The sequence below is a fragment of the Hyperolius riggenbachi genome, chromosome 7, assembly GCF_040937935.1.
Source record: "Hyperolius riggenbachi isolate aHypRig1 chromosome 7, aHypRig1.pri, whole genome shotgun sequence".
NCBI lineage: Eukaryota > Metazoa > Chordata > Amphibia > Anura > Hyperoliidae > Hyperolius > Hyperolius riggenbachi.
Window position 1 is genome coordinate 42,761,486 of NC_090652.1, and position 14,219 is coordinate 42,775,704.

The 14,219-nt window shown below is 47.3% G+C and overlaps 1 protein-coding gene across 1 annotated transcript in view; it reads left to right on the top strand.

Moving 5' to 3' along the window:
- Window positions 1-14,219, top strand: part of LOC137525992 (guanylate-binding protein 3-like) — a 199,690-nt gene that overhangs the window by 48,569 nt on the left and 136,902 nt on the right. The window contains exon 2 of the mRNA XM_068247202.1: window positions 8,608-8,704. Within this exon, the coding sequence (XP_068103303.1) occupies window positions 8,608-8,704 (97 nt within the window). The remainder of the gene's footprint in view (window positions 1-8,607; window positions 8,705-14,219) is intronic.

Here is a 14,219-nt window from a genome sequence, read left to right on the forward strand (position 1 = left end):
TTTTTCCCCCTGCTCAGGCGGGTCTTGCACACCTTGCAAATCGCCATGGTAACATCCTCAGTGCAGTCTTCAAAGAAAGCCCAGACTTTGGAGCACCTGCCTCCTTGCTGGCGATTTCTGTTTGCTCCTCTTTTGCCTCTCACTTGAACTTCCACGCTTGTGGTGCCTGAAATTGCGCGCCGCCTACCTTGTGGCACAAGGCGAACTCGTGCAGCAGTGTGTTCTTCAACAGACTCATCTGTGCTGCTGCTACGACGGCGATGTTCTCGTTCACAAACAAAATCTGGGTCTCTGTCCACATTGTCCATACCCTCCTCTTCCATCTCCTCAAACTCGTCATATGTCATTGTGGGCCACCGCCGTGGAGTAGAGCTCCCCACAACAACCTCTGCGCAGCACACTCCAACGTCGTCTTCCAGATCTTGTCGGCCGACCTCCTGCAATTGCAACCCCTCCTGCCCAAATTGCTCTGGGATTTGGGTTTCCGAGTCCTCTTCGGACTCGCCTTGTATTTCAGTGCGCGGTGCATTTCCCACAGTTAACGGTTGTGAATCCAGGCACAACATTTCTGGCTGTTCCTCCATTGACCTTTGAAAGGTGGAAGTTTGTTGGGCTGGGAATAGCTCCTGCGAATACCCCATTGTGTCCTGAGGTAATTCATCGGACTGGTTATCTGGCAGTTGTGTGCGTGGTGTCGCTGCCGGTTGTGTCAGCTTTGTGCCCACTGGCTCCTTGTAACTGGCTGAGGACTCGGACCTCGTGCGTGATGTGCTGGTGCTGCTTAACCCACTGCTGGACGCTTGAGAGGTCATCCAAGTAATTATCTGGTCCTGTTCTTTTGGATTTGTGAGGGTTGTTGTCCTGGACAACATGGGCGGTATTGAGTGGGTTTTCTTGGGTGCTCCCCTGTGGCCTGTACGTGAACCGTCAGGGGAAACACCTCTTCCCTTGCCCCTCCCTCTTTCACCGGATTTCTTCCTCATTTCACTTATCCTTACAGTACACGCTGACTGGCAGCAGTACAGTGGCAGTACAGAAATGCTATACAGTACCACTATTCCCAGCAGCGACACAGAGCACAATGCTATACAGTGACGGGTGAGCGGTGTACCACTATTCCCAGCAGCGACACAGAGCACAATGCTATACAGTGACGGGTGAGCGGTGTACCACTATTCCCAGCAGCGACACAGAGCACAATGCTATACAGTGGCGAACGAGCGGTGTACCACTATTCCCAGCAGACACAGAACAGTACACAGAATGCTATATAGTGTGGCTGAACGAGCGGTGTACCACTATTCCCAGCAGACACAGAACAGTACACAGAATGCTATATAGTGTGGCTGAACGAGCGGTGTACTACTGTTCCCAGCAGACACAGAACAGTACACAGAATGCTATATAGTGTGGCTGAACGAGCGGTGTACTACTGTTCCCAGCAGACACAGAACAGTACACAGAATGCTATATAGTGTGGCTGAACGAGCGGTGTACTACTGTTCCCAGCAGACACAGAACAGTACACAGAATGCTATATAGTGTGGCTGAACGAGCGGTGTACCACTGTTCCCAGCAGACACAGAACAGTACACAGAATGCTATATAGTGTGGCTGAACGAGCGGTGTACCACTGTTCCCAGCAGACACAGAACAGTACACAGAATGCTATATAGTGTGGCTGAACGAGCGGTGTACCACTATTCCCAGCAGACACAGAACAGTACACAGAATGCTATATAGTGTGGCTGAACGAGCGGTGTACTACTGTTCCCAGCAGACACAGAACAGTACACAGAATGCTATATAGTGTGGCTGAACGAGCGGTGTACCACTATTCCCAGCAGACACAGAACAGTACACAGAATGCTATATAGTGTGGCTGAACGAGCGGTGTACTACTGTTCCCAGCAGACACAGAACAGTACACAGAATGCTATATAGTGTGGCTGAACGAGCGGTGTACTACTGTTCCCAGCAGACACAGAACAGTACACAGAATGCTATATAGTGTGGCTGAACGAGCGGTGTACTACTGTTCCCAGCAGACACAGAACAGTACACAGAATGCTATATAGTGTGGCTGAACGAGCGGTGTACTACTGTTCCCAGCAGACACAGAACAGTACACAGAATGCTATATAGTGTGGCTGAACGAGCGGTGTACCACTATTCCCAGCAGACACAGAACAGTACACAGAATGCTATATAGTGTGGCTGAACGAGCGGTGTACTACTGTTCCCAGCAGACACAGAACAGTACACAGAATGCTATATAGTGTGGCTGAACGAGCGGTGTACTACTGTTCCCAGCAGACACAGAACAGTACACAGAATGCTATATAGTGTGGCTGAACGAGCGGTGTACTACTGTTCCCAGCAGACACAGAACAGTACACAGAATGCTATATAGTGTGGCTGAACGAGCGGTGTACCACTGTTCCCAGCAGACACAGAACAGTACACAGAATGCTATATAGTGTGGCTGAACGAGCGGTGTACCACTGTTCCCAGCAGACACAGAACAGTACACAGAATGCTATATAGTGTGGCTGAACGAGCGGTGTACTACTGTTCCCAGCAGTGACACACAATGACTGGGGGGGACCCTGGCTAGCGTGGCTGGAGCGCGAACTACCCTGCCTGCCTACCCAAAGCTAAACCCACAGACAAATGGCGGAGATATGACGTGGTTCGGGTATTTATTTACCCGAACCACGTGACAGTTCGGCCAATCAGAGCGCGTTCGGGTCCGAACCACGTGACCCGTTCGGCCAATCACAGCGCTAGCCGAACGTTCGGGGAACGTTCGGCCATGCGCTCTTAGTTCGGCCATATGGCCGAACGGTTTGGCCGAGCACCGTCAGGTGTTCGGCCGAACTCGAACATCACCCGAACAGGGTGATGTTCTGCAGAACCCGAACAGTGGCGAACACTGTTCGCCCAACACTAGTTCTAACACACTGTAGGATCTGACTATGGTCTGAGTGCTTTCACGTAAGTGTTCGCAACGGCAGACAACCTGAGACTGACCAGCAGTGACTATATATAGAGCGGCACTCTCCGGCGCCACCCATCACAGATCAACCAATAGCCACTTGCTCTGAGGTCAGCTGACCAACCTGGTCAGCTGATCCCTCCTCGTTCGTCATAAAGGTCCTGCCTCTCAGCGCGCGCGCATTCCTCAACCTGTGTGAACTAACAGACCCAGCCACACCAGGAGCACGCTGCCGCGTGCAAACCACCGCGCTGGACGCGGAATCAGCCGCCTTGCTGCCAGTACACGCGGCGGCTTTTCCGCGATCTATTACAAGGACGAGTGGAGCTCTCGTCACTGCTAATTAGCAGGCATAAGTTCATAGCGCACGCTATGCTACTCTGATAAGTTGTGTTAACTCTGTTAGGTAGTGTTAATGCTGATAAGGCTTGTTCACTCTCATAAGGCATGCTATTTATCTTAGTGAATCAAGCCCATATATCTGTCTAAAACAATAGCACAGCACAGTTTACAGACCATAAACTAATCTAAATCAGTCACACACTTAAGTCCCTTCCTAATCCCTACCCTACCCTCCTTACCCTAGATTCTAAACACCACTAGTACTAATGCTACTGTATGACTAGAGATGGCCCAAACAGTTTGCCGGCGAGCAATATTCTGCGAACATCGGCTGTTCGCATTCGCGATGAACAGCAAACATTTGGCGTGTTCGATTTACCCCTATACATCATCATTAAGGCTTAACTTTGACCCCTTACCTCACAGTCAGCAGACACATTGCAGCCAATCAGCTAGCACCCCTTCCTGGACCCCTTTCTCTCCCCCCATATCAAAAAGCAGTTGCGGTGGCAATATTGGATTAATTATATGCTGGCTGCTGACTGTTAGTGAGAGCAGGGTCAGACTTGCTGCAGATAAGATAAGTAGGGAAAGCATCAGCTAGGCCTGTGTTCTAGCTCCTCACTAGCTGTGAAAACAAATAGCCCTTTTGACGGCTAACACATATGTCTCCTTTGGTTTTTTTTGTGTGTGCCACTCCACAGCAGTGATGATCGTAATCAGTTAATTATGATTACGCGGAATTTCGCATTTTCACATTTACGCTTACACGTACTTACAATTTGTAAATTCAATTGATTTCGTATAGTGATTCATAATTTTGCCTAAAATTTCACGTAATTTTGTGCCAACATTGGCAGGGAAATAGCAAAGCCCCCATGCAAGGTAGTGACACCAAAATTGCTACATATGTTACGGAGAATAGTGGGTGCAAGTCAAAGAAATAATTTTTCAAAAAAGCATTGTAGTTTTTGAGAAAATTTATTTTAAAAATGCAAAGAAAAAATGTTTTTTAAACTAAAAAATGGCCGTTTAAAAACCATGTTCCTTTGCACATTTAAAATCGATTTTCTCAAAAACTACAATGTCTTTTTGAAAAATTATTATTATTTTTTTTTTTACTTGTACCCAACATTCTCCTTAACATATGTAGCAATTTTGTTTGCAATAGCGTTTATGGGGGCTTTGTTATTAACCACTAAAGTCGGCACAACATTTTGTGAAATGTATGAACATTACGTAAAAAATTACGCAAAATTATAAAATAGTACTATTACATACAAAATTAATTACGATTTCCCCTGAAATTGCACATTACGATTTTACAATGCGTAAATGCAAATTGCGATGCAAAATTTCGGCCCACCACTGCTCCACAGCCCACTGACACACAGAGCTGTGTGCACACTACTGCTGTTGCCTCATCAACACCACAGAACCACTCCAGTGCATTATTATGTCACTGTATTCTGATAGTACTATTGCATTTCTCTGTGTGTGACACTCCACAGCCCACTGACACCCAGAGCTGTGCATAATGGGATTCCTGCCTTTTAGGGATTAAAACCTGACTTTGCATCAACTCTATAATTTTTGATGGGACTTTTGCCATGGATCCCCTTAACCACTTAAGGACCAAGGTGATAGAGATCTACGCCCTGTTTTGATGGGCTCCTGGCTGGCAGGGCGTAGATCTCTATCACCGGCGCCGCCGCTCCCCGCCGCAATCGTGCGCACCGAACCGGCTGCACTTAGCTGTCTTATGACAGCTAAGGCTTCCGGGTATCGGCAGGAGCCGTCACTGATTGGCTCCCTGCCGTGTGATCGCTGTGAGCCAATCACAGCGATCACCCTCCGAAAGGCAACATAGTTGCCGTTCCGCCTCCCTCTCCCTGTCACTGTGGATCTTGTGTGACAGGGAAAGACGCACAGCCTGCAGCCGTGACAGGCTGTGCGATGTTAGTATAAAAAAGACTTTTTAACCCCATGTATCCCTTGATCCCCTCCCAACCACCTATATATATATATATATATATATATATTTATATATATATATATATATATATATATATATATATATATATATATGTATATATATATAGATAGATAGATGTTAACCCCCGATCTGCCGCATGTAAAGCGGATAATACGCTTTGTAATGTATACAAAGCGTATTATACAGGCTGCCTTCTGCCCTGGTGGTCCCAGTGATTGAGGGACCACCAGGGCAGGTTTCAGCCCTCCTAGTAAGTACCCAAGCACACTGATCCTGCCCCCTGATCGCCCACTGCACCCATCAGACCCCCCCCCCCTGCCCACCCCTCAGACACCTGTTTGCACCCAATCACCCCCCTAATCACCCATTAATCACTCCCTGTCACTATCTCAACACTATATTTTAGATTAGGTCCTAAACTGCCCCCTGGGGGCTCCTGAACACCCCCCCCCCCACACCCTCAGATCCTCCCTAGACCCTCCCCCCTGTGTACTGTATACATCTATTCTTCCCTATAATCACCCACTGATCACCTGTCAATCACCCATCAATCACACCCTGTCACCACCTGTCACTGCCACCCATCAGATCAGACCCTAACCTGCCTTTTGTGGGCACCTGATCACCCACCCACACCCTCAGATTGCGTGCAGACCCACCCTCAGATCACCTCCGAAAGTGTATTGTTTACATCTGTTCTCCCCTCTAATCATCCACTGATCACCCATCAATCACCCATCAATCACCCCGTCACCACCTGTCACTGCTACCCATCAGATCAGACACTAATCTGCCCCTTGCGGGCACCCAATCACCCGCCCACACCCTCAATTAGCCCCCCAGACCCCCTCTGATCAACTTGCCAGTGCATTGCTTGCATATATTCTCCTCTGTAATCACCTACTGATCACCTATCAACCACCCCGTCACCCCATGTCACCACCTGTCACTGCTACCCATCAGATCAGGCCCTAATATGCCCCCTGCGGGCTTCTGATCACCCGGCCAAACCCTCACCCGCCCCACCGCAGTGACAGAATTTTTTTTTCTGATCACTGCTGGTACAACTTAATTGCCATGTCCAGGTCACGATTTGAGAACATTCCTGCACTTCAGTGCCAATACAACCTGTCATCTAAGACGCCACCCTGCTTATGACCGGTTCCACAAAATTCGGCCCCTTATAGACCACCTGTCATCAAAATTTGCAGATGACTACACCCCTGAACAGTCATTTTGAGGCATTTGGTTTCCAGACTACTCCTCGTGATTTTGGGCCCCTAAAATGCCAGGGCAGTATAGGAACCCCACAAGTGACCCCATTTTAGAAAGAAGACACCCCAAGGTATTCCAATAGGTGTATGACGAGTTCATAGAAGATTTTATTTTTTGTCATAAGTTAGCGGAAATTGATTTTTATTGTTTTTTCACAAAGTGTCACTTTCCACTAACTTGTGACAAAAAATAAAATCTTCTATGAACTCACCATACACCTAACGGAATACCTTGGGGTGTCTTCTTTCTAAAATGGGGTCACTTGTGGGGTTTCTATACTGCCCTGGCATTTTAGGGGCCCTAAACCGTGAGGAGTAGTCTAGAAACCAAATGCCTCAAAATGACCTGTGAATAGGACGTTGGGCCCCTTAGCGCACCTAGGCTGCAAAAAAGTGTCACACATGTGATATCGTGGTACTCAGGAGAAGTAGTATAATGTGTTTTGGGGTGTATTTTTACACATACCCATGCTGGGTGGGAGAAATATCTCTGTAAATGGACAATTGTGTGTAAAAAAAATCAAAAGAAATCTCATTTACAGAGATATTTCTCCCACCCATCATGGGTATGTGTAAAAATACACCCCAAAACACATTATACTATTTCTTCTGAGTAAGGCGATACCACATGTGACATTTCTTTTGCAGCCTAGGTGCGCTAAGGGGCCCAAAGTCCTATGAGCACCTTTAGGCTTTACAGGGGTGCTTACAATTTAGCACCTCCCAAAATGCCAGGACAGTAAACACACCCCACAAATGACCCCATTTTGGAAACTAGACACTTCAAGGTATTCAGAGAGGGGCATGGTGAGTCCGTGGCAGATTTCATTTTTTTTGTCACCAGTTAGCAGAAATGGAAACTTTTTTTTATTTATTTTTTTTGTCACAAAGTGTCATTTTCCGCTAACTTGTGACAAAAGATAAAATCTTCTATGAACTCACCATGCCTCTCAGTGAATATTTTGGGATGTCTTCTTTCCAAAATGGGGTCATTTGGGGGGTATTTATACTATCCTGGAATTCTAGCACCTCATGAAACATGACAGGTGCTCAGAAATGAGAGAGATGCTTCAAAATGGGAAAATTCACTTTTTGCACCACAGTTTGTAAACGCTATAACTTTTACCCAAACCAATAAATATACACTGAATGGGTTTTTTTTTAATCAAAAACATGTCTGTCCACATTTTTCGCGCTGCATGTATACAGAAATTTTACTTTATTTGAAAAATGGCAGCACAGAAAGTTAAAAAAATCATTTTTTTGCCAAAATTCATGTCTTTTTTGATGAATATAATAAAAAGTAAAAATCGCAGCAGCAATCAAATAGCACCAAAAGAAAGCTGTATTAGTGACAAGAAAAGGAGGTAAAATTCATTTAGATGGTAGCTTGTATGACTGAGCAATAAACCGTTAAACCTGCAGTGGTCTGAATGGAAAAAAGGCTCTGGTCCTTAAGGGGTGAAAAGACTGCGGTCCTTAAGTGGTTAAGGCATGCCACAGTCCAGGTGTTAGACCCCTTGAAACAACTTTTCCATCACTTTGTGGCCAGTGGTCTTTGTAGGTTTTATAATTCGCCTGCCAATTGAAGTCTATGGCGGTTCGACAGATTTGCCAGTTCGACGTTGGCAAACGGAAAATTCTATGTTCGCGACATCCCCATGTGTGACACCCCTGTCACTAAACTTCCACTAACTTGTACACACTATCACTTAATTAGTGATAGTCTTGATTAGTGATAGTTTGATAGTCTTGATCCCGAGAGCAACAGCAACTGTACACGTGTGTGCTGTGCACCCCAATACTCTCATGGCTTTCACTGATTTTCACTTAAATTATCAAATCTTATATGTGCTTTAAATGGTTTTAAGGGATGCATGAAAGGGTTTGTCCACTCATAAAATAATCTTATTGCTTGCAGGTTCAGAATTGGGTATATATATATATATATGATTGTGTTCAGCATATAATCTTCCACCACCTTTCTCATTCTACAGTTTGAAGACATTTGTAAGATGTTAGCAGGATATATGGAGGTGAAAGAGGATACCGCAATTGTGAAACTAAAACCAGTCTCTGCTCCAACCAAGACAGGTGGGTGTACTTATTATTGCTCCCTGGCTAACAGCAGTCACAAAATAGCGACATACTCTAACCAGGGCTGGTTCTAGGCTTCTTGCTGCCTGAGGCAAACTTGTGAGGATGCGCCCCCCACCCCTGATTTGGAATGATTGCACAGCACCCGACAATTTACTCTGCTTCTGTTAATGTTCTCACATGACATGCTGCAGCTCAACACAATAGCACACTGGCTGGCTGTGAGTCTGTGAGTCTTGTTCTCTTCCTACTCTGACTGCATGCTGTTAGTGTAAACACAGTACAAAATGTTGCCCTTGTAATCTCTGCCACCTGATGCAAATGTTTCACCTTGCTTCATGAGGGAACTGGCCCTGACTCTAACATTATATGTTGTTTTGGGCGATGTATCTTCCCCCTTCCCCAAGCAATAAGGTTAGGTGTCACTACTTTTATATACTGCTGTTGCTAACTCCAAACTGCTGTGACTGCTGTGCTTGTTAGAATTACTATAGTGATGAGCCCCTGATTAGAAAACTACTTTGGATATGGGATACACTCTGTAACAATAAAGCCTCAAGAGGAACTCTAACAACATATAATAGAATGCAGTAAGTTATCCAGGATAGTGATGGTCCATGTCTAGAAGTAGCATTTGACTTATTTTATCACCTGCTTGATTTGCAAAGTTTTGCCATGATCACATCCTGCCTTAGCACATGATCATCATCTGAAATTTACACATCTTTTACCTGACCAAACTGATCACATGCTTCACATGTCCATCACTAATCTAGGATACCCACAGAAACACTTCCCATAGCTACAGTGCTGCCTATAATTATTCATACCCCTGGCAATTTTTGACTTAAAGTTACTTTTATTCAACCAGCAAGTCATTTTTTGACGGGAAATGACATGTGTCTCCCAAAAGATAATAAGATAATGTACAGTACAAGAGGAATTATTGTGGAAAAAAACATTTCTCACTTTTTATTTACATTTGAGCAAAAAGTTTCCAGTCCAAAATGATTCATACCCTTCACAAACTGTCACAGTCTATGGGAAAATCCAAGGTTCTATACCATTCCAAATAGTCCAAGCTGCTCTAAAACATCCTCATTACCCCAATTCATTGGGAACAGCTGTTTTAATCAATTCAACAGGTGAAAAACACCAACTCAGTGAGGACCTGCAGCTGCACATTGTGGCTGCTCACAAGTCAGGAAAGGGCTACAAGGCCATTTCTAAATGTTTTCCAGTTACGGTGGCTACAGTGCAAAGTATTATTAAGCAATACAAGATGTTCTGCACTGTGGAAAATCTCAAGGAGAACATCAGGTAGTCTGCAGAGAAACTTGACCTTAGCCACCAATGGACATTTTAGCATGACTATGACCCAAAACACAACAGAAATGACTAGGTCTCCACTAGTGTTGGGCGAACATCTAGATGTTCGGGTTCGGGCCGAACAGGCCGAACATGGCCGCGATGTTCGGGTGTTCGACCCGAACTCCGAACATAATGGAAGTCAATGGGGACCCGAACTTTTGTGGTTTGTAAAGCCTCCTTACATGCTACATACCCCAAATTTACAGGGTATGTGCACCTTGGGAGTGGGTACAAGAGGAAAAAAAAATTTAGCAAAAAGAGCTTATAGTTTTTGAGAAAATCGATTTTAAAGTTTCAAAGGGAAAACTGTCTTTTAAATGCGGGAAATGTCTGTTTTCTTTGCACAGGTAACATGCTTTTTGTCGGCATGCAGTCATAAATGTAATACATATAAGAGGTTCCAGGAAAAGGGACCGGTAATGCTAACCCAGCAGCAGCACACGTGATGGAACAGGAGGAGGGTGGCGCAGGAGGAGAAGGCCACGCTTTGAGACACAACAACCCAGGCCTTGCATGAGGACAAGAAGCGTGCGGATAGCATGCTTTGTACCACCATGCAGTCATAAATGTAATAAAGATAAGTGGTTCAATAAACAGGGACCACGCGGCAACGCTAACCCAGCAGCAGCACACGTGATGGAACAGGAGGAGGCGCAGGAGGAGAAGGCCACGCTTTGTGAGACACAACAACCCAGGCCTTGCATGAGGACAAAAAGCGTGCGGATAGCATGCTTTGTACCGCCATGTAGTCATAAATGTAATAAAGATAAGAGGTTCAATAAACAGGGACCACGCGGCAACGCTAACCCAGCAGCAGCAGCAGCAGCAGCACACGTGATGGAACAGGAGGAGGCGCAGGAGGAGAAGGCCACGCTTTGTGAGACACAACAACCCAGGCCTTGCATGAGGACAAAAAGCGTGCGGATAGCATGCTTTGTACCGCCATGTAGTCATAAATGTAATAAAGATAAGAGGTTCAATAAACAGGGACCACGCGGCAACGGTAACCCAGCAGCAGCAGCAGCAGCAGCAGCACACGTAATGGAACAGGAGGAGGCGCAGGAGGAGAAGGCCACGCTTTGTGAGACACAACAACCCAGGCCTTGCATGAGGACAAAAAGCGTGCGGATAGCATGCTTTGTACCGCCATGTAGTCATAAATGTAATAAAGATAAGAGGTTCCATAAACAGGGACCACGCGGCAACGGTAACCCAGCAGCAGCAGCAGCAGCAGCAGCAGCACACGTGATGGAACAGGAGGAGGCGCAGGAGGAGAAGGCCACGCTTTGTGAGACACAACAACCCAGGCCTTGCATGAGGACAAAAAGCGTGCGGATAGCATGCTTTGTACCGCCATGTAGTCATAAATGTAATAAAGATAAGAGGTTCCATAAACAGGGACCGGCAACGGTAACCCAGCAGCAGCAGCAGCAGCAGCAGCAGCAGCACACGTGATGGAACAGGAGGAGGCGCAGGAGGAGAAGGCCACGCTTTGTGAGACACAACAACCCAGGCCTTGCATGAGGACAAAAAGCGTGCGGATATAGCAGCAATGCTTTTTGCCGCCATGCAGTCATAAATGTAATACAGATGAGAGGTTCAATAAACAGGGACCGGAAACGCTAAACCATCCCAGATGTTCATCGGTCATGTTACTTGGTTGGGGTCCAGGAGTGTTGCGTAGTCGTTTCCAATCCAGGATTGATTCATTTTAATTTGAGTCAGACGGTCTGCATTTTCTGTGGAGAGGCGGATACGCCGATCTGTGATGATGCCTCCGGCAGCACTGAAACAGCGTTCCGACATAACGCTGGCTGCCGGGCAAGCCAGCACCTCTATTGCGTACATTGCCAGTTCGTGCCAGGTGTCTAGCTTCATGCCCGGTTTCAGGTCCAGCGGTGCCAGCCACAAATCCGTCTGTTCCTTTATTCCCCTCCAAATTTCCTCCCCTGTGTGCTGCTTATCCCCAAGGCAGATCAGCTTCAGCAACGCTTGCTGACGCATGCCAACAGCTGTGCTGCACTGCTTCCACGATCCTACTGCTGCTGGTGCTGGGTTAGCATTTCCGGATGAGGTACAGCTTTGAGATGCGTTGGAGGAGAAGGAGTCAGAGAGGTAGGTGCTGCTGTTGTTATCCAGCTGTTTGCGGCGTGGGCAACACCCGCGCCGTAGCAGGTGAGGAATCGCTGCCAGGCTCCACAAGGTTCACCCAGTGCGCGGTAAGGGAGATGTATCGACCCTGGCCGAACGCACTCGTCCAGGTGTCAGTGGTGAGGTGAACCTTGCAGGCAACGGCATTCTTCAAGCTTCGGGTTATTTAGCTGACCACGTGCTCATGCAACTCAGGCACTGCAGAGCGCGCAAAGTGGTAGCGGCTGGGAACAACGTAACGTGGGATGGCCACTGACATCATGCCCTTGAAGCTGTTTGTCTCCACCACTCGATATGGCAGCATTTCGCAGGCCAGAAGCTTGGCTATGCTGGCTGGCTGTTACTGCCACGGCCCGGGGGTCATTTGCTGGCAATTTCCTCTTGTGCTCAAACATCTCAGAGACAGACAACTCAACCGTAGCGCTGCACACCGAAGGGCTGTTGGTTGTTGTGTTTGATGAACACTGGGAGACCTCAAGAGCACTAGTCCGGAAAGTGACAGTGTCAGCATCGTCTGATGTTTGTGAATGTTGTGAACCACGCAATGGCTGGGCTACTGCTGCTGCTGAGGCGGGTCTGGTGGTGAGTCTGGTGAACCCAAGGGAGGCAGTGTTGCTGGTGGTACCCTGTCCTGCCGCGTTTGCCCACAGAGTGGGATGTTTGGATAGAATGTGGCGGCTCATGCTGGTGGTGGAGAGGTTGTTAATACTTTTCCCCCTGCTCAGGCGGGTCTTGCACACCTTGCAAATCGCCATGGTAACATCCTCAGTGCAGTCTTCAAAGAAAGCCCAGACTTTAACTGGCTGAGGACTCGGACCTCGTGCGTGATGTGCTGGTGCTGCTTAACCCACTGCTGGACGCTTGAGAGGTCATCCAAGTAATTATCTGGTCCTGTTCTTTTGGATCTGTGAGGGTTGTTGTCCTGGACAACATGGGCAGTATTGAGTGGGTTTTCTTGGGTGCTCCCCTGTGGCCTGTACGTGAACCGTCAGGGGAAACACCTCTTCCCTTGCCCCTCCCTCTTTCACCGGATTTCTTCCTCATTTCACTTATCCTTAAAGTACACGCTGACTGGCAGCAGTACAGTGGCAGTACAGAAATGCTATACAGTGGTGGGTGAGCGGTGTACCACTATTGTCAGCAGTGACACAGAGCACAATGCTATACAGTGGCGGGTGAGCGGTGTACTACTGTTCCCAGCAGACACAGAGTGGAAGTAAACACAATGCTATATAGTGTGGCTGAGCCGTGTACACAGAGTGGCATTAAACACAATGCTATATAGTCTGCTATATAGTCACCCCGAACAGGGTGATGTTCTGCAGAACCCGAACAGTGGCAAACACTGTTCGCCCAACACTACTGGGAGGGAACGCAGATTTTAGTACCTAAACACACGATACAACATGTTTTCCGGGGTCGGACTCTGAGGCACATACAGATGGTCCCGATCATCATCCTCATCATACAACTCTTCTCCTGAGTCTGACCCACCCACCACCTCTGCCACCCCAACATCCCCAGACACAGACCCCTCATCGTCCTCAACATTAACTTGGGATGCTGGCCTGAGCCAGACCTCCTCCTCCACATCAGGCCCCATCATCTCCTCAATGGCAGCCCTCATTAATCGCTCTGGCGACGGACTGATGGACACAACGTTCTCCTCCGGGGAGGGCTGCTGCTGACCACTGGCTGCTGGGGTGGATGTTATAGCTTGCGTGGGGCGTTGGCTGTTGCTGTTGTTGGGAGTGCTGCTCACAGCGGAGGTCTCTGGGGAACTCATGTTGAGCTCATATAGTGGTTGACGGTGAGTGGAGTATTACTGATCCCAGCAATATACACACTGACTGGCAGAGTACGCAATGCTATATAGTGTGGCTGAGCGGTGTACACAGAGTGGCAGTAAACACAATGCTATATAGTCTGGCTGAGCGAGCGGTGTACTACTGTTCCCAGCAGAATCAGAGTGGCAGTAAACAATGGTATA